The sequence below is a fragment of the Parasteatoda tepidariorum genome, chromosome 2 (assembly GCF_982258835.1).
Source record: "Parasteatoda tepidariorum strain Cologne lab strain chromosome 2, Ptep-v5.0, whole genome shotgun sequence".
Taxonomy (NCBI): Eukaryota; Metazoa; Arthropoda; class Arachnida; order Araneae; family Theridiidae; genus Parasteatoda; species Parasteatoda tepidariorum.
This window is the reverse complement of record NC_141756.1, coordinates 106,134,003-106,155,811: the sequence shown is the minus strand read 5'-3', so window position 1 is coordinate 106,155,811 and position 21,809 is coordinate 106,134,003. Positions and strand designations below refer to the sequence as shown.

The following is a 21,809-nucleotide window of genomic DNA, read 5'->3' as shown; positions in this document are numbered from 1 at the left end:
TTTTTTTTTTCAAAGTAATTTGCCTGTAATGGAATTTGTGCACTTTGCCATAATCAACTAATTGTTTGCTTTGGAATTGTTCTCTTTATTAATATTTAATACATAATTAGAATTCTCAGTGAAAAGTAATTTATTAGTATAAAATTAAAATCAAAATAATCTTTAAGGAAAAAAATCCATTAATGGATTTTCATAACTGTGCTACTGAAAAGTTGTAATTTTATCAAATTCAGTATTTAATGGTAATACATCTCCAGGGGTCTGTCCAAAGTATATTTACTACCATTTAGTGGTACCTTCACGATTTTGACTTTAGGAAAAACGGTAGTTTCACAAAATACTTTTAATAAAGCAAGTTCTCATGCTAACCCCGTTCTCGTTGCAATCTAGGGAAAAGAGGAACTTTTTTGCCAGATGTCTTTTACGAAAAAGTAGCATGTGCTTGGTCAGACGCTGTAATATGGTAAACCTTACTGCTCATGCCATATCAAAGCGAGCTTTTTTTTTCCAGCTAAGTTTTAATTAAACAACGAGGTCTCCCCTTGTAAACTTTACAGGAAGTCAAAATTCTAACATTATCTTCACTATTGTAAATTTATACTAACTGACCTTTATTTTTGATGAAAAAAATTTTTTCTGTGTGAAAATTTTTTTCTGTATGACCTAGTCGAAAATTTTCTCATAATGAAAATAACTTTTAATGCTAGTACTGTTAAATGCATGTTTTTATAAATTCAAGTTGAAATTTTTAACTATAGACAATGATTTTTATGGAATTTTAAAATTGGATAAAATTTTAAGCCCACAATTTTACAATAGCAAAACTATCTTTTTTTATATGGGGAAAAAATGTTCAGAAATTTGCTTGCCATAAATAATTTTCATTTGAAGTTACAATTTTTGAAAATATTTTCGTACAATATTTTCGTGTTGATTTTTTAATTTTCATAAATTGTGTCTAAATTTTCACGAAATAGGTACCTCTCAAAAATAAAAAACCCAGACAGACCCCTGATCTCATTATTAGTTCTAAATAAAATAATAATAAAAGTCATAGGTTGTGCAATGAATTTCGGGTTGGGTTTGATTGATAAATAATTATGCATCACTCAATTTTTTTTTAATAGCAATATTATAAATAATTCATATAAAAAACAGATATATTTCTTATTCATACTTGTTATTTTTAAATTTTGTAAATTATTCTTGGATTTAAAATCAGCTGGAAAATTTAACGTCTCATTTTAAATAACTTAGTTCAATTAGTAGTTATTTTAAACTTCAATAGTATAGTAATAAAAATGTTCAACTCCTTGCATCACGCTGCTAGTTAGTTTGCTTATACACCTACCCTCTTAAATTAATAGATCAACGTAAGTGCCATGTTTGTGCAATTTAATTCATTCATATATTAATTGCTCTGTTACAACACTTATGAGGGCATATAAAGTTTAAAAAATTGGCCGAAATATTATTTTTCACGTTCTTGGTCTCTAAAATGTTGGGATAAAAATACCTCAATAAAGAATTCTTAAAGTGGTAAACTGCACAATATTGATGGCTAATTCTTGTCACTCGTACAAAACTTTAGAGGGGAGAAGCTATTCAACTATGACTTTAGCTAAAAACCAGTATCAAACAATGGCACATTTTTCAGATCTTTTGTTTCTTACATAATTGTTACATCCCTATTTTATAATTGGATAAAACTTTTGGTTTATGTAAAAATCCATTTCTAAATCCATTCTAAAATCTATTAAAATACCAGCTAATATTGATGACTTTATTTTGCATAATTAGCTCCAAAGAAAAAACATAACAAAGTCAAAACAACAATGATGTCAAAATCCTGTGCATTAAACTTCTTTTTCTTTTTCCGCTATCTGTAGACCTTTCAAATTAAACATTCAGAATTATACATCAACTCCTATGATAACCAATAGCCACTCATGCTTTACAACCATTCTTAATTTATGATTTTCTAAAGATAAGGAAATTTCGGTGATATTTTCAAAATATTTAAAATGGAAAAGCTAATAGCTTTATTTTCGGCTTCAGGAAAAATAAAATATGCACGATAACAATAAACACACAAATCATTCGTGTGTATCGGCAATTCCACCATTGAGAAATTTCTAAAAAAATCAAGCAATTCTAATAATATTTGCTAAATCTTGGTATCATTTCCACTTCTTAGTAACTTTCACCAGTTTAAAAAAATTTTTAAAAATTAAATACTGGCTGTTACAGACGTAACACAATCTAGTCTTTTATAATATTTTGAATTTCTATAAGTTTCTAAACATTAAAATGTAAATGACTTATTTTTAGCAAAAATTATTTTAATTGCTTGAGTTTTCTTAGTATTTTTTAAAACTGAGATACATTCCTTTATAGTCTGAAAATATGACATTTCTTAAACGGTGGAACTGCCTTTATGTTAATTTTATATAATATTAAGTTATGACGAAGGTTTCTCAAAGGTAGGTATTAATCTTTTTTTTTTTTCTTAAAGATTTTACAGGCAGTTTTATGTTAAGTCAATACAGAAAGTTTTACTAATAATTGTTTCTTTTGGAAACAGTCTTATTTGAATTTTAAATTTTCACAAAGCAAGAAAATTTTGGATGTTAATTTTGAAAAGGGTAACAGCAAGTAACAGTTTAAATGTAGTTTTTTGTACAATAAAAGCTTGACTATCTGGAATGCACACGAGAATCAGCAAATTCTGAATATTCCAAAATTTCGATTTTTACTATTAGCGTATCTTTTAGGAGGGGAAATGTATCACTTTAATGGAGAAAAAAAAATGTTGCAATCGACGCTTATAAAACAACTACAATGAAGGATTAAAAAAATAATAATAGTTGTCCTTAAAAATTATTAAACATAAATGAAAAAACTGGGGGTGACGCTCTTTCTGAACTAAATGCTTATTTCTAATTGAGTGAAATTAAAGGATATTAGTTATTTTTCAAGAGTTGATGTATATTTTACTGCATATTTTTGAATGTTCCAAGTCATCTTTAGGTATGACTTGGAACATTGAACTAGGAACTTGGAAAAGAATACAATCCAAAAATTCTAGTTGCTTGAGCTTTCTGGTTATTTAAATTTTGGATAGTTAGGCTTTGACTGTATTATGTTTCCTAGAGTATGTGATAATGTTTAAGCAACATAATAACTGTCTCAATAGCATTTCAAGAAAAAATCTATATATTTCTGCCACAAGGTTACTTAATTGTCAATTTTATTGATTCGATTCCTAATAGTTCTAGAAATTTACAACTTATATGTTAATACTTAACATTGCTAACATAGTACTATATACATTACGAACATAGCAGAAGATAATTTGCATTAATAATAGTTGAACTGCATTTTTGTAGTAATTTTTGGACATACTTATTCATATTTTTCAATTAATTTTGAAATGTCAAGTGGTGTATGTATATTATTGAGAGAAAAATTAAAAATAAACCACATTCCACTATGCATTGTAATTTTTAGTAACATTGCATAAGAAACACTATAAAAAGTAACTATAAGAATCACTTACTTAGTTTTCTGTTAGTTTAAAAAGTTAATGGTGTAACTATATAAACCTCTATTGCATACAACATGAAGAGAAATTTAAGAATAAACCATATTCCACTAAATATTGCAGTCCTCATTCAATTGGAAAAATAATGCTGAGGTGTTAACTATTTACTTTTTTTTATAATTTGTAACAAGTAGAATGCAAAATTTCTGCATTCATACAGTTAATTATATATGTTAATAACTGTCTGATGTAATGATTTCTAGACATCATACTGTATTACAAAATTGTTTTTTTTAGTTCTCTTACTTAATTTTTAAAAAGTTTTTGTTTTCCAAAAAAAAAAAACAACTCCTGAACAAAAACTACTAATGAAAGTGTGAATGGTTATTAGTTATCATCAATAATATGCATTTGTTAGATCATTGAGATGCTACTGAAGCAGCGAAAATGTTAAGCGTGAAATTGTAACTGAAAATTTAATGTTAATCTTCTGTTCAAATGAAATGTTCAAATCTTCTGTTAAATGTTAATCTTCTTATTTAACTTTTCCTCCTAATAAAAACATTATCAAATTGAGATATTCTACTGATTTTTAATCCATATAGTTTGGGCTAGCAACTTTTATATTTCATAATGCATTTTCTAATCTCTTGTACGTGAAAGGCATAAATTTCATCTTAAGTTAACTCTCTTGAAAATTAATATTGAAAGTTAAAAATATGTGCTGAAATAATTTTATTTTAACCTCCAATCAACTGTTTAAAAAAATGACAAAAAAAAAAAATGGAGTACAAATTTACCAGAAGTTATGAATAAAGAAGCTTACCTTTTCATCTTATCTTTCTAAAAATTCATTCTTATATCAGTAAATCAGTATTCAAATTCCCTGAATCCCCTTTTGAAAAAAAAAATTTGAACAATGTTGAGGTACATTGTCCGTGGTCATGTATTTCCGAGAGAAGATTTAAAATTTGGTTTACCAGCAAGAAAAACTTTGAGGAATCTTTAATTAAATATTCAAGCATCTAAATAAGAAACTAACCATTTTTTTTATCAGTCTATCCACCGTATAAATGGTAGAGATAAAAAAAAAACGTTCCTTTACTATATTTAAAACCCTTATCTTTAATAATAATTAATGCTCAAAAAATATTTTTTTCAAAGAAATGGTTATCAATTAAAAAGAAATTTTAATACTTTTTCCAAATTATTCCTCATTAGCCTTAAAATATTTTTGAGTATTTCCAATAATTAAATTTTTTTGTCTGATAAGCAGCTTAAAAATTTTATTTCTTTATTTTAAGTTATTCATCTGAATAGGAAAATTCTCATTAAGCAAGGAAAAATGCACATATTTTTAGAAAAGAAATAACACTCTACAACATCTGGTTGTCAAGTTGCTATATTTTTTCAGTGGTATAAAAATTAAGAGGTAAGCTCCAAATAAATACTCTAAAAGTATTCACTTCATCGTGTTAATCAACTGTAAGGCTAACTAAGCTAGGATAAACTACATTGACAGGGGTCTCAGTATAGCTTAGCTCTACATTGAAAGCTAAACTCCCATGGCTGTTTTACTTACATGAAATCCTATTTGAATTTGTTAAGAATTTTAATTTTTTTTTTTTTTTTAAATTGATTTTTGTAGTTCAGTGCTCAAACTTTTAACCCCGCATCCCCAATCTATATATATCTGTACAAAAGACGTTAAAAAAATTTAACCGGTATCCTAAGGTGGGTTATGTGCACACAGTCTTTTTTGCTTACCATTTTAATTTTAAATAAAAGAAGAAGAAGAAAAAAAAATCTAGCGGTCAGTTTCCCGGCAGTTCACAGAGGACAAGGCCTTGCATGCATAGATATGGTGAGCTGAACTATAATTGTTGCTCTCTTTTTTTATTGTTTCTCTCATCGCCTTGCTGCTTGCTGTGTCGTGCTGCCCACTCCTGCCACCTACCAAACAATCGGCCAATCACCATTGAATCTGCTACTAATTAGCCGCACGTGGTTGAGACTTTGATCGGCAAGAAGCGCCCTCGTGACCCTGCTGATGACCTCATTCTGGTATTGGCCCTCTACTGCTTTTGCATGACGACAGCTCTTTTTTTTTTTTTTTTAGTAAGCGTAGCACATTGCAAGGGATTAGGCAGTAGTCCATTCCAAGCAGAACAATCCTCCTTTCCATTTCCTTGTCAAGTAGAGCCTTTTATCTTAAAAACCTCTCCCATAAATATATCTATCCAGAGTTGGCAAGGTTTAAGGACAGAATGGATTAATCCACGGTTTAAACCATCCTGTCCAAAACCCTTTTTATTCAAATTATGTCACAATTTAATAAAAAAAAATATTGTGAAAAATTAAAAGTTTGATTTTTGAACAAGAAACAAATGAAGACAAGTTTTTGTTTAATTAAAAAAAAGCTAATTAATATTTTTAATATTTCATTATTTATCCTTGTGCAAAAAATAGAATTTCTCAGTATTAAAAGCATATTTATTCATATATAAAGGATTAGGTGTTCACTTTTGTTCAATAAATTGTGAAGCTTCAGAAGTTCTGAATTTTTTTCCTATTATATCATATTATTTCCCTTGAATAAATTGAACCAAATAGTATAAAAAGTATCAAGTATTTATTAATCTATGTAATTATTATGTGTACAATGGTTATACATGTAGGATTTTTACCTTTTACCATTGTTCACGATTTTAGACAATTTAAGACGGTTTGAGGTAGTAAAACCCTCATGTCCTGTCCGAAACCAGTTTAGGACGTCCAAAACCCTAACCCCTGTATCTATCTGTTCATTTTTATTTATTTTTTAATTGTGCGACACAAGCATATATATTAGGCAGATGATCGTGGCATTTTTCATTGGGAGTAATGTTTGAAATACCTTTCCTTTTTTGTACAAACACTTCTATGAGTACATTTGATGCTGCGTTTTTGAATCAAATTTAGTCAAAGAACCGGTGAAATATTGCAAGCAAGGTTAGCAGTGTGGTACTATTGGCATAATTTTTATCCTTACAAAGTTAGACAATTTTTAGTCTGCAATAAAAGTTATTTTCAGCCTAAACCTATTCAAATATAAATAAAATTTCTATTAATTATAATACAGGTATCAATCTGCAAAACCTGCGATTGAAAAGCGATGCTTTGATAGACTGCTTTAATTAATCCTTTGCTTACGGTGCTTAGTATGATAAAGCCCCCTGTTATACCAGCCGTAAGCAAAAGATTAATAGTTGACTTGAGCCGTAACGGCTCAGGGGATAGAGCGTTCGCCTTTCAATGAGGTGGACCAGGTGTGAATCCTACCGATGGCTGGTCGATGCAAATCCGCATTCGGCTTGCATGGACCATAGTGCTGACGTGAAATATCCTCAGTGGTAGACAGATCATGGCAGGTTCTTGTGATCTTCTTCTCCATGTAACGTTAATGCGACTTAGTTCCACCAAAAAGTCCACCAAGGCGAATTTCTCCCAATACTGGATCCAGGAGTTTACTTGTCTTCTGAATTGGGTTCAAAATTACAAGGCTACGTCATTGAACATTTAGCAGTCGTAAACCCGAAAATTGGGTCGGCTGTTCAACGACGGTTATAAAATAGTTTGCTTGATAACAAGTGCACCCTTTTAGATTGCCACCCATCCTCTGCCATGAGTGACATATAATAAGTCTTAATTTAGGGCTATTTCTTAGAAACTCGACATCCATTACTATTGATACACAAACTCAAACAGTTACATTTTGAGCGACACACTTTTTCACTCCCATTTTTACCTATTTGATCTGGTTAAAGATGATTTTGGATTCCTAGAATACAATTATTTTGAATTGCGCAGAAAAATTTTATTAAATACTTTCTTCAACCTTCAAGTTAATTTGGATTTTTTTTTTTTTTTTTGGTGCTAAAATGTATCTTGACATGCTTCTTATTCAAAGCAACTTAATAACTTTCAAATACCAGAGTCTCAGGTACACTAAAGAAAGATTCATTTCCACAAGTCTTCCATATTCAGACTTAAACTGTGAAAGGGAAATTGAAATGCAATATGTCGTTAAACATTTAGTGCAAATTTTTTTTTTTATAAATGAATAAAACTATGATTTCAGCTACTCAATATTCAAATATTAATTATTCTTTTTAAGCATATTAGTCAAATGTCATACAATTATTAGGAAAAATTTATGAACTAGACCTATTATCTCATTTTACATGATTTTGAAACTGCTCATCTTAAAAATACTGTTACCCTGTTAAAATTGTTACCTGTTCTGCTTGGAAGGCATTATAAAATCCTTTTAAGACCATTCCCTTATTATACAATTCGAAGTAAATTCTTTGCATAAAATTCATATGCAAGCCGTTAAATTACCCATATTTATCCTTTCATGGTAAAACAAAACTCTTATTCACTAGACTCTGGTATTTTAAATGAAAAATTATTTCTGCAATATTTTTGTAAAATTAAATCTTGAAATTAAAATAATAATTTAAGTAAATCTTGGGTACTTCATTAATATTAATTATATAGATACCCCTTTTATTATGGTCTTTAAAGGATTGTATGAAAAATATTTCTTGTAATAAATTTGATTTACAAGAATGCCCTACATAACTAATACAGTTTGTTTTATTTTCAAAAAGGGTGATATGCTCAAATTTTATCTTTTTGAAACTCAGAGACTCATAGGTCTTAGAACTTTCTTTGCCTCTCATTTCACACCTATTGCACAATAGGGCTTACTTATTTAACTTATTTGAGATACTTCTGTCAATCTTTATGCTAATCAAATCATGTTATCAATTACTTTTTGATCATATTGCTCAGTAAACACAAGGGACACATATTTACAACTTCTTACATATCAAACATGATTATTACAAATCAAACATGAACTTTAACAGTGTCGGCTATTACATGTTATTGTTTTTGTATGAATATTCATAGTGACTTATATAAAAGCTTTCAGTAAAATAATAGTTATTTTAATGTAACTTTGTTTTAAACATATTGCAATAAAATATTTGAAAAGAAAACATAATCAATGAGTGACATTTATCAAAAGCATATTTTTTAGTAAACCCGAGGAATGAATCCGTTTATTTTGTAATTTTAGACATTATCATTTTTTCTCTAGGAGCTAGTTATAGAAAAATAACTTTTTTCAACTGAAAAGGATGCTATTTAACTTTTTATATGGCAACTTTTTTCAGATTTTTTATGTTAAAATATTCTTGGGATTGAGATTGAAAGAAATTCAATTAGCTTATCACCTTAAATAAGTTTGATTTTTGAAACCTAATCTATAAATTATGTAGTTATGTTTTCAAATGAAGGCTGTGAATAGCCTCCCATGGTCAGCCTCTCTTCTTGGCCCCAGGTAACCTTTATAGTTTGTCTAAGCTAAGAACTCCTCCCGCCACAAAGAGTCTAAGGCCGTCTGGTGATATGTAAGGAAGAATGGCTCATTTTAGGGAGGGTAGTTTCACTCTAGGAACAATCGACCGAAAAAAAAGATTCCCTTTCTCTCTCTGACCCGAGCCGAAACCTTACTGGATATAGTCATACCTCGTTACCATAGTCACTGCCACAAATCCAGACGAATGTTTAGAGGAGTTCTTGTTTTAGATAAACTATAGCATCCTGTGTTCCGACTTTCTTCTTAGCCCCAGGTAACCTTTACTGTTACTCAAATTTATGCCCTCTTGAATTTTTTTTCTAAGTTAAGGTTGAAAAACAACTTCCGACGGACATTTAAAAATGGATGAATTTATTAAGAGGTATACTTCCCATGACCTTATAATGGGTTAATTTAAATTAGCAGCTCATTCAATAAGAGAATTCCTTGCAATGTGCTCGTTTTTTAGGTTCTAGGCAATTATTATTTGCACTTTTGTTTATTGGTATGGTGTGGAATGCTCCCCTCTTACAACAATTAATAATAAGTTTGTATTATGTTACTAATTAGGATACTAAGAAGCTTTAACTCCTATATTTTTGCCTACCTTCTTTTAATAAATAAGAAACATATTTAATATCTCATGTTTTTTTTATAGATATATAACTCTTTTTGCACAATCATTCATATTTCTTGAATAAAAGCGATTTTATCATTTATAACCCAAAAGTGGATTTTAATGGCATAATGTAATAAAATGAACTTATTATAGTATCATATATAATGGGGAAAAAATTATAAGAATTTCAATAGCATTTTAAAAGTTGTTAAATAGATTTTAAATACACATTAACTACCTTTGGCTCTTACACCCTTTTTTAAACAATAAATTTTAATATTCAAACATGTTATGGGGATTCCTGAAAAAATAAATTTGATATGTCTCTCATATCGATTTAAAAGAATTTTATGTAAATTGCATTGGTGAAGCAACTTTTCTATTTATTATTTTTTTTACAAGGGATGCACCAAAAATTTTGTTGCTTATTCTTCCTCTGTGTGCCAAATATTGTTATTTGTATTATCATTCAAAATTATCGTACTTAATCAAACATTTTTCCTTTTTTTTTCATTTCAATAATTGTAAATGAAAATTTATCTTGCTTTTTATAGACATTTTTGTAACTTCAGAGACTTCATCTTCTCTTTCTTTCAAAACATTGAATGTTTGATTTAAATGATGAAACAAGATAATATTAACAGAGATAATTATTAACAATTAACAACAGGATAATAATAATAAAAAGCTGTTTTAATTGCATTTTTAAACAATAAAAATAAAACAAATTTTTGGTCAAAGTTTTTGGAGATCTTAAGATTATATCTTAAAATATAAGTTCCAAAATAATTGCAAATTTTCATTCTTCGACGATAAACTGTACGATATTCTGTACGTTTTGTTTTCTTTATTATCTTGCTTTTTACTGAACGAAGTAACTACTCAAAATCTTTATTTGGTGTATCCCTATTTTAAATGAAACAAAATTATCAATTCAAACTTGTAGTTAGCATTCTTATTTTAACACTTATTTAATTAATGTTTTGTGCGAAATTTTTTTAAAAATATTGTTAGAAGTTAAGAAATTTCATTCTACTGCAGAAGGAATTAACAAACATACGGAACACTATGAATTAAGCATAATACTAATATTGCCTTTCTGTGGATTTACAATTTTGTCATAATTTTTGCTTGTATTTTTAATGAGAATTTTAATTTAACATTCATTTCTCTAACTTAGATAGAAACTTTTATTTATGCTTTTTACTTTAATTTGTGAAAGAGAAGCCGAAATAGTGTGAAATTTATGTAATAATTGTAATCTTGCCTCAGAGTATTATTGATTTCTGTACCTGGTGAACAAATGATGTGGACGACCAAGTAAAGTGGGGAAAAAAACATTTATAAATGCTTTGATTGTTGATAATGAATCCTTTCTTCATGTATCTTTAGACATTTCCTGGAATAGTTCCGTATGCAAAACGAGCTGCTGTTGATAAAAGTGGCCTTCCAGTTTATCAGCCAACTGGAGCAGCCTATCAGCAGGCTTTGGCCATGCAGGTCCAACAACCTTTCGTGCCTGTAACTTGTAAGTCTTAGTCTTTCTCATCATTTTATTAGACAGGTCTTATTTAATTATACTGTATAACACTAATATTTTAGGGATCTTATTTGAGAACTCCTCAGAAATGGAACATTTCTCCGGGATCTTCTAAAAATGATATTTAATACTTTTCAGAAATAGGATGTTCTCGAAACCCTTGCCAAGCTTTAAATAGCATAAGGAATATATTTTTGGGAGTAACAAACCATTTTTTAATACAAAAATCCAATTTTTATAATCACTCTTAAATCATTTTATTCCTTGATCTTCTATGAATGAGTTTCATATAAGTTTTACGTCTTTTTTTTTTCTTTCAAACTTAGTCATTTAATCTAAAATAGTTTAAAAAGGGATAAAAAAAAATTTCTATTTATAGATAAAAAGTTATAGATAAAAAGTTAAGAATTGTTATTAAAATTTATTTTTTGCATGGAATTTTCTTTGGATCAAGCAAATATAAAAATTTGCTATCAATATGTTTTAATTTGTGTTGTTCCAGACACATGGCAAAGAACGGAGAAAGTAAAATTTACAATATGGAGCTCAAATTTTTATCTGTATTCTTGATTCAATAATTAGAGCCATATTTTTCATTTTGCATCAAACACCTACTTTTTAAGTTTCTAAAATCAAAATATATATAAAAACCTGGGATGGCAAATTTCGCCCACAGTGAAAAAAAAACCATCCCGAAGAAATTTATATCCTCCAACCCAGATGTAAGTAAAAGAAGAAACTCTTTTTCAAAAACAAATATTAAAACAATTTTTTAAGCAATTTATAATTGCAGTTTAGTTTAGCAGTATTAATTTCCAAACTATTTATCATTATAATATATCATTTTAAAAGAAAGAAAACTGAGAAGGAAGTGGAAGAAAAAAATCAGATTTCTGAAGAAATTAAAATAACTGCAGTTTTTCAATCTTTTACTTAAATTTGTATAGTAAATCTTAATTTTTTAGGAATTGTTGGTATAATGAAATTTTATCAATACTAGTAAATTAATAAATTACATATTAAACAATAACAGCAAATCGCACATTGCATTAATAATTACGAATAGCATACCGGGAGCCACGATGACTAAGAGGATAGAGCATTCGCCTTTCAATAAGGTGATCAAATCCCAGTGATGGCTGGTCTATAGAAATTCCGTTTACATCGACCATAGTGCTGACGTGAAATATCCTTAGTGGTAGACGGATCATCGGTAGAGTCTTCTTACATCAGGCTAACGGTGGGAGGTTTTCGCAGTCTTCCAATTCATCTAACGCAAATGCGGGTTGGTTCCATCAAAAAGTCCTTCACGAATGCAAATTTCTCCCAATACTTGATCCAGGAGTTCCCTTGTCTTCTGGATTGGGTTCAAAATTACAAGGCTAAGGAGTTGAAAATTAATAGTCATAAACCCCAAAAATTGGGTCGGCTGTTCAACGACGGTTATAAAATACAGTAGGGAACCGATTATCCGGAACGGTCGGGACCATCGCTATTCCGGATAACTTATTCTTCCGGTTTTCTGAATCGCTACAAAAAGCCGACTTTAAAAAAAAAAAATTGGAAATGATCTTAAAAATAAGAAAAAACAATGAAGTAATACACTAATGATTATTTCCAAAATGATGGTAAGGTAAACCTCTTTAAAAAAAGAAAGAAAAATCGTAAAATCTTACAAGGAAAAAATTATTTTTTTTAAAAAAAAAATGGCGAGAAAATTTATCAAATTTTGTTCCGGTCTTTTGGTTTTCTGATTTCCGGATAACAGGTTCTGTATGTAGAATAAAAATATAGCATACCAGAGCTGTGATGGCTCAGGGGATAGAGTGTTAGTCTTCCACTGCAGTAAACCAGGTTCGAATCCCAGCAATGGCTGATCGATATGAATTCCGTATACGGCTTGCACCGACCTCAATGCTGACGCAAAATATCCGCAGTAGTAGACGGATCATGGGTTAGAGTCCCCTTTTCCTCAGGCTAACTGAGGGAGATTTTCGGGATTTCTCTCTCCATGTAACGCAAGTTTGGATTAGTTCTAGCAAAAAGTCCTCCACGAAGGCACATTTCTCCCAATACTTGATCCAGGAGTTCCCTTGTCTTCTGGATTAGGTTCAAAGTTACAGGGCTGCAGAGTTGGACATTAGTAGTCGTAAACCCAAAAAATTGGGTCGGCTGTTCAACAACGGTTATAAAATAAAATAGAGTACCAATTTTTATAATAAAATATTATTTAAAATTATGCTTCAGCCTTTTCGTGGTATTTAAAAGTTAAAGCGCTGTTAAATGAGGCTAGGTGCTTCGCCATGGTTGGTTAAGTGCTCTGTGCAGGAGGACTCTGTTGAATTTTTAGATATAGAGCTTCAAAATTTTATAAAAATGCATTATGATTAAAAGGCAGATTTTTCTGAAACTTTGATGTACTGCTTTGTTTTTTCAGTATTCTATACTAAAGCTGTGTTAAATATAAGTTATAATAAACCGATAACAGTTTGTACTCTTGAGGAATCTTTATTTTCATAATTATTTACTGCTGTATTTTACTTATATAATGCAATTTTTTTACAAAAAGAAAAAAAAACCTAAAACAACTTAAGTTCTTAGCCATAACAGCATTCTATAACAATCCATTAGAAATTTTTTTTTTAAATAATTAAAAAAAAAAAAAAAACATGTTCTAATCTTTCACTTTATTTCAAGGCACAGCATTTGTTGAATCCATAGTATTCAATATTTTTTTTTTACAAAAAATGTTTGTAATTTGCTCATGTTAAGTTCTTGATCATATGTTTGGACAAGACAATATGAAAAGCCGTTACGTTTTACCTCATACCTATTACATTTTATATTTGAATTAACAATTTACTATCAATCTCTGAACATGCCACATAGCATCATGTAAGTCAATTTGACATCAATTATTAATGCAAATTGAAATGCATGGACAATTTTATTTTAAGATTGTTATAAAATATGATCTTAATATCTATGTAAACTATAAGTTTTAAATAAAAAAATGGCGAATGAAACCTGTATCTCTAACTTAGTTTGAAGCTGTAATTTTTCGATCACAATGAGTACGTAAGTATGACAATTTCTGACGCCGTTGTTGTGTATTTTTCCCAGATGAAATTTATCAAGAGTTCTGAGCTGGGATTTTTTTTTTTTAAATTCGTGTATGATATCCAATTATCATTTTCCATGCTCTATGTATAATTCTTCTTTTTCTCTTTTACTAATTATAAGCTTTCTTATTACATGGTTGCACGTATTGCCTTTCTCTATCTGCACCCCTCACACTCACACACTCCTCACCCCTCAGTACCCGTGATGCACTCTGCACCTGTGGCCGATTCCTCTGCTGCTTCTAATTCCACTTCTATAGCTTACTGTGACGACAAAGGCCAGGTATCTCTCCTTTTCTTTCTGAAAAGGTTCTACCTGGTATGCACCATTCCCACTGCTCAACATTACCTCTCAGGACAGTTCTGGAATTATTATTGGGGTCCCAAAAACGTCAGAAACCCCCTCCCTTTTCTACTTCCCTTTACTATTTTGTGCATTCTTTAGTAAATAGACAATACTACTTAATATATTTTTCTAGTTCAGTGGTTCCCAAAGTAGTCTATATTGACCACCAGGGGTCAATGACAACCTGTAAGGGGTCCATGCCAAGTGGAAAAAAAATTGGGGGTCCATGAAATGAATATGGGGTCAACGATAATCATATAAGCAGGTCGTAACTTTTTTGACATTTCATGAATGGAATAATCAACATACACTGATAGAACCTATTTACTTACATTATACTACCTTATAATGTAAAGACATATATCTATCTACATTCTACATAATTTATTAAAGTAGCTATGAAGTAAAAATTTTATTAAAATTTAAGTTATTGGGATTATTTTCTGATATATGAAACTGAATTATTATAAACTAGCAGTTGCCTGCATCTCCACCGGCGTACGCTTTCATTTTCACTGCATGTAAGGTTTTATTTTGTAACAAAAAAGTATTTTTCCGCGGTAAATTCATTTGAATTTAATTAAAACATGTATAAAATTAACATGTGTTTTTTCGCACTACACTTCACTGCAGTTAGAAATTTAAATCTTTCGCTGTGAGTAGCACTATACCAGCTGTAGAAAATACATTTGAAGTTGATGAATTTATAAAAAATCAATATCAGGTGAGCAGGGGCTCTACCCAAAACCGAAAAACATGGCAAGGGGTCAACGAAGCCAAAAGGCTCAGGAACCACTGATCTAGTTAACAGTACATAAGATTTGAAACTCTGAAGGATTTTTTTTAAGCATCAGCAATTGCTTTCTCAAACAAAGCAAATATGCACAGTAATAGTAATTTACCTTAATTTAAAGAGGCCTGTATTTAGACTTTTAGTTGATGCAGCAGTGGGAATAGGGTTGCAACCGAGAAAGGGAGAATTCAGAAATGAATTAGAGTCCCGGTAGCGGAAAACCTCCGGCACGAGAACGGACGCTGCAGATTGTTTTTCATCTATGTTTCTTTTAATTTTTAAAAAGCAACCAACAAATCAGAAATTTGTTGCTGAAATTCCTTTTTAAAACAACTTTGAACTTGTTTATAATAAAAAATTAAAAAGCTGAAAAGAAAGAACATTATAATGAGAAGAAAGTAAAAAAAAAATTCCTCTGTTACTTGATTATAGACTTTAACTGTATAGGGATTTTTTTTTCTAGTATTGTATAAAATTCAACTTCAATTGAAACAGCATTAAGTTTTTATCTGTAATTTTTAAGGACCTTATAGTTGCAGATTTTGCTACATATTAGATTAGGCTTAATTTTGACAATAAGTCTTGTCTGATTGTGTTGTGGTCACAAACTAATTTGAATTTATGAAGATAGTGCCACAGCTTCACTCTATAAATTCTGCTACTGGGGTTCTAAACGATGCAGGGGCAAAACGTCAAATGTTTTCTTTAATTAAAATCAGTTAAGATTTAACCCTGTGATAATTTTTTTTACTGAGGATCTTAGGTACTGGTATTATATTAAAAAGCACACTTAAAAAATAATTAAAAATTTCTTTTCCCCTGCAAAACCAGTGTTAGTTTCTAACTTCTTCTCTAGTACAACAGCCCCCCATGCAGTCCTTTTTTTAAAGGCATTCGTCTGCAAATAATATGCTTGGAGGGTGGGACTTTGTAAAAATTTGACGAGGGGGGAGAAAACTGTAACAAGTTTCTCATACTGCATTTTCGTTAAAATGAAAACAATTAAAGTCGTAATTATCTTAAATATTTTTATATTTTTTCATCAAACTAAATAGACATCTAATAATTATTAGACGGGGCTCTCACGGGTCTAGGAAGACCTGGAATTGTTAGGGAATTTTATTTTAATTCCAAAAAGCAATAATTTTTTTTTTCTTCTTTTTTTTTTACAAAAACCGGGAAAATTGCTATATGATACCTGGGAAATAACGAGTGTTAGAACTTTCAGGTACAATAATCAGTTATTTAAATAATTCTAACAAATAATAATATTTGTTGTAAAAACTCATTTTAATTAAGCATTTCCATGCATTCAATGTTTTTTTTTTTGCTCACAAAATTTGATATTTGACATTATAAATAAGAAAATCAGAGTTTTCCTGTGAAAAATTGCAAGGAATAGATAAAATATAGTCGAGATTTACGTTTAAATTTTCCTGAAATACCTGGAAAAGTAATGAATTTTTTTTTCTGAAATTAAGTGGGAACTCTGTTCACAAATGTCATAAAACTCATAGTGGAAACTTAGAAATAAAATTTGATCCATTATGCAGTTTATGTTTCTAAACTGCAATCATATGTTTATATAATGTGCTGTGAAAAAGGGGTATGGCAGAGTGTGATAAGATAAAAACTATGGGGAAAAAAAGATGAAATTATTTATTAGCAGCCCTTAAACTTTTTCGACTTTGTGAAAAATAATGACTAATTCATTTATTCGATGGGAGTAAGTAATTATTATAATTGTAATTTAATTACCAATGAATTGTTTCGTGCGTAACAATCCCCCAATACCAGCCTTTGGCCCTGCTTCGTACAAATTCTGCTTGTGAGTCTCTCTTTCTGGTAGAACCTCTAGCTTCTAGTTGCGCTTTCCTTTTTTCTCTCGTGTGCACACCTTCTTTTCTGCTATAAACCTTTTTATACTGATCCTGTTGCTAATAATAAAACTGTATGTACTCGTTAGGCATTATGTACATATATTTACTTCAATTTTATATTACAGTTGCTGGACACCCTGCCACTGTGCCGAGATTTTAAATCCGGTCTTTGTAAGAGGCCACAGTGTCGCTATGTTCATCTTTTAGAAGGTATGGTTCATTTGTACTACTACCCTAGCAACAATTTTACCTTGGCCCCAGTTGGGGCTCAAAATTAACTCAGAATCGGTCCTATATGAACATGCACCAAGGGACCAATATTGGTCATATATAGGGCCCATATCGCCCTATATACAACCAATACAGGGCTTATATTGGCTAAACAATGAATATAAAATATCCAGAGTTGTCAAGATTTAGGCCAGACAGGATTAATCCACTGTTTTAACCGTCCTGTCCAAAATCCCTTTGTCCAAAACTGTCTTAAACTGTAAAAAACCTATTTACTCAAATTATGTCGCAATTTAAAAATAAAAATAAAATAGTGAAAAATGAAATTTTAATTTTTGAACAAGAAACAAAGTAAAGACAAGTTTGTGTTTTATTTTATCAAGAAAGTTTATTATTATCATTAATATTTCATTATTTATCCTTATGAAAAAACATGATTTATCAGTATTAAAAGCATATTTATTCATATTTAAAGGAATTCACTTTTGTTGTTGAATGAATTGTGGAGCTTCAAAAATTATAAATCTCTTTCCTATTATATTATTTTCCTTTAATAAAGCAAATTGTATAAAATGTTTATTAATTATGTAGTGTACAATGGTTACACATAGAATTTTTACTCTTTTGCCAATGTCCAAGGTTTTTGACACTTTAAGACAGTTTTAGTCAGTTTAGGACAGTTTATAACAGTAAAACCCACGTGTCCAATCCAAAACCAGTTCGGGACGTTCAAAACCCCAACCCTGAAAATATCGGGTGAATTTGACAATTTCTATATAGGGCTGATATTTGGTTGTAAAGTGTCTGTGAAATATTGGGTAAATAAGACAATTCTATGTAGGGTCAATATCGGAGAATAACAGCCCTTTGAGCACTTATTGAGCCAAGATTCGTGAATATAGGTCCAATAAGGGCCCAAGTTATTTTGCTGCTAGGGTATTTATATGAATCAATCAGCATGAACTCAACTTGTAGCAAATTATCTCAAATTGTCTGCCATCTCAAGGCAGTCAGGCAGAGGTTATTATTGTTAAAAATCAGTTTAACGTACATATGTAGCAAGTTTAGGTATTTAAAAATTTTAGGCAAGAACTTAATAGTTTAAAATCAATTTCAGTTTTAACAAATGATGCTTTGAAAAATTGAATGAATCCCTATATCTTAAAAGCCAGTAATAAAACTGTGTTCTGTCAATTTAGTGTTTTAGGTTTGATATGAAACAAGTTAAGAATAGTGCTTGAGTGAAAAAGGCTCAGATGTACACATTAAGCTCAGTAAAAAAATTAATATATATATATATATTTATAAAAAGAAAATATTTTCTCCTAGAAGGGAAAAAATTAGTCTGCAGTTGTTACCGTGCAGAAAGGTTTTTTCTACCTGAAGAATATCTTTTTTTTTTAGACTTTCTATCCTTTTTTTACCAGTTTGCTCACAAAAAAAAAGCAGACTGGATTTGAAAAGGGGAAATGGCCTAGAAAAAGACCCTTTGGTCTTATAAACTGGAAAACGCTAGCATAAAAAAGGTTGGCCTGAAAAATACTTCTTGAGAAAGCCAAGGCCCATCCTGGGCTGTGGAGCCATTGATGATTAAAGATGATGATCCTTTTTCTACTTGGGTATCGAATTTAAAGTAAACTATTGTTATAGATATGGAATTAAAAGGAATTGATGGATTGAATTAAAAGGAAGATATGGAATTATTATGATTAACTCTAAACTTAAAAGAAATGCAAATTCTAAGCCACGATATTGTAGGATGTTGCATCCCTGGTGACGAACCATAGTATAGCCAAAAGAGATGTAAACAAAAAAATTTTTTCAAATATGAACAAGGGTAAAAATAAAGCTGGCGACGTCAGTAGATCAATGCTATTGATGTCTCCGATCAATATAATTGATGTTACAATTATTTAGGAGATGGTGTGAACATTTGTTTATGGAATGCATACCTGTAGCCATCATTTCTATTCAGAGTGATAGAGGTCACTCCTCTATAAATGATGGTAACATCAGATATTGGGGGTGACATCAGGAAATTTTTCAGTTTAGATTTGTTTATATATTTGATATGTCATCTATGTTTCTTTACTTAATATTAGTAAAAATATATTAATTAAGACACTATCTAAACAATAAAAATCGGATCAAAATGATTTTGATTATTATGTGAAAATAAAGGCTTTAGTGATATTTCTTTATTATAAAATAATTCTATCATATTGCCTTATTACTCAGCATTTTATGATTTAACATTTTTCAAACAGTTTATAATTCATTAACCATTTTACAATTTATAAGCAGTAAATATATTCACTTGTATAGTGCATTTTTGTAAAACTGTGAACTTCTAACATCTGCAGTTAAAAAAAAAAAAAAAAATACTAACTAGTAAAAAAAGTTTTAGGAATTCTTTTTTTTTTACATTAATTCTAAATTATCTCTTTGGTGAAAAACATTCAGGGCCGGATTAACCTATAGGCACACTAGTACCGTGCCTAGGGCCTACGAAAAACTTGGGCGAAAAATTTTTTTGACAAAAATAATTTAACTTTAAAAACAAGTGTATTTAGCACAAAATTATGAAGATACAAATAAAAATATAATATTTTTCGGTAATAAATTATTTTGCAGAATCTTATGATCTAATATATTACTTTTTTGCGATTTTTGGATTCAATGAAATCTTATATTATGCTGTCGAATTCCAAACTGCGCAAAAAGTTCGATAAACAAATTTGTAAATTAAAATCCATATTAATAAAAATGTAAAAAAAGAAATATGCAAGAAAATTTTAGCATATATTTTGAAAAGAGGGGAGGAGTAGGGGAAGGAGGGGAGGGCCCAAAAAACGGCTATGCCTAGGGCCTACGAAAGGTATAATCCGGCTTTGAAAACATTGCACAAGTTTTTATGGCAACCAAAAATTAAACAGGATTTTAAAAGAACAAAATCGTAGAGGAAAATGCAATAATTGAGAAAAACTATTATGTTTAAATTTTATCCTTATAGAATCAGAAGCTTAATCTGTGAAACTAAATTTATGTAAATACAGTGAAACCTCTTGGGGGCGATTAATTAAAAATGTGAAATTTTGCTCTTTGTGGGAATCGCACGACCAATTGGATAAACCAATTACAATTACTAAGATTTCCCTTATTCTCTAAAATGAAAAATTTTATGGATTTACTTTGTAAGATTTTCCCTAACTTATATCGAAGAACGCAACTTTTCGTGACCACTTTTATAGCTGTTCTCTGTTTAGTAATTAATAAATAAATTTTTTACTCTCCTTCCCTGCCTAAGACCTGTTTTAATCCTTCCACCCGGCAACGACGTTATATATATATATATGTATATTTTTCCAGATTACGTGGAGGTGGTTGATGGAAAAGTGACCGTGTGTCGTGATGCCGTGAAGGGGAAGTGCGGACGCCCACTCTGCAAGTACTACCACATACCTCTGTCCACTCCATTCTTGAACAGCGTGCTGTGACTTCATCCTCTTCTTTAACAAATCTTTTCTCTCTGCGTCATCTATATAAAAAATAAAAATACAAACAGTCCTTCTGTGATAAACAGATTTATTTTCTTGAAAAAAATTCAGTGACTAGTCATTAAAAGATGGACAAAAAGGTCACTCCCTTCACTGTGCCATGACTGCCTCCAAGATATATTGTCTCCTCACACCCTCTAATCCTCACTTGTTGAATTTTCAGATGATTATTAAAAAAAAAAAAAAGACTGCAAGCAAGTGTAATTGGATTCTCCTTTTGTTTGATTACACTTAAAACAGTGTTGTGTTTCGTATTAAGTTGTTACGTTGATTAACTGTTATTCTTTTTGAAGATTCAAATCAGTGTTTCCCAAACTCTCTGATACCTGGAAAACCGCAGATGTGTTGTGTTTTGGTCAGGAACGTTTTTCAATTTAGCCTGTTTCATTTCTTCGCTTTTTTTACAGTAAAACTAAACCATGGAATGGGAAACTACATGTGAAGAATATCAACTGATAGAGTATGGAAGAAAGAAACGACTATCAAAATTTTAATCTCAATATTTTTAATTGGTAACATTTTGTCTTTCTTCATTTTAATGTCAAAAATGTGATGTCACAAATTCAAGGTGGCAAATGATAAAAATTTAGATTTATCTTTTTATTTTATTTTATGAATATTTTAAATATAATGCCAATGTTAACGAGCCAAGGGCAACAATCAATGGAAAAAAAATTTATGTAATTGTTTATATTAATCTATATTACAAGTTACTGTAAATCAAATCCTTTGTGTATTACATTGAACATTGCTTGAGAAATTCTGTA

At 30.0% G+C, this 21,809-nt stretch overlaps 1 protein-coding gene across 7 annotated transcripts in view; it reads left to right on the top strand.

Moving 5' to 3' along the window:
* Window positions 1-21,041, top strand: part of mbl (splicing regulator muscleblind) — a 101,023-nt gene extending 79,982 nt beyond the window's left edge. For 4 of the 7 annotated variants that reach the window (XM_016055188.4, XM_016055192.5, XM_087157954.1 and 1 more), the window contains 4 exons: window positions 5,543-5,608; window positions 10,966-11,101; window positions 17,380-17,464; window positions 20,855-21,041. In XM_016055188.4, the coding sequence (XP_015910674.1) occupies window positions 5,543-5,608; window positions 10,966-11,101; window positions 17,380-17,414 (237 nt within the window). In that variant the 3' untranslated portion in view covers window positions 17,415-17,464; window positions 20,855-21,041. The remainder of the gene's footprint in view (window positions 1-5,542; window positions 5,609-10,965; window positions 11,102-17,379; window positions 17,465-20,854) is intronic. The other 3 variants (XM_016055191.5, XM_043051597.3, XM_071177953.2) reach the window with 1 other exon arrangement.
* Window positions 21,042-21,809: the final 768 nt, after the last annotated feature.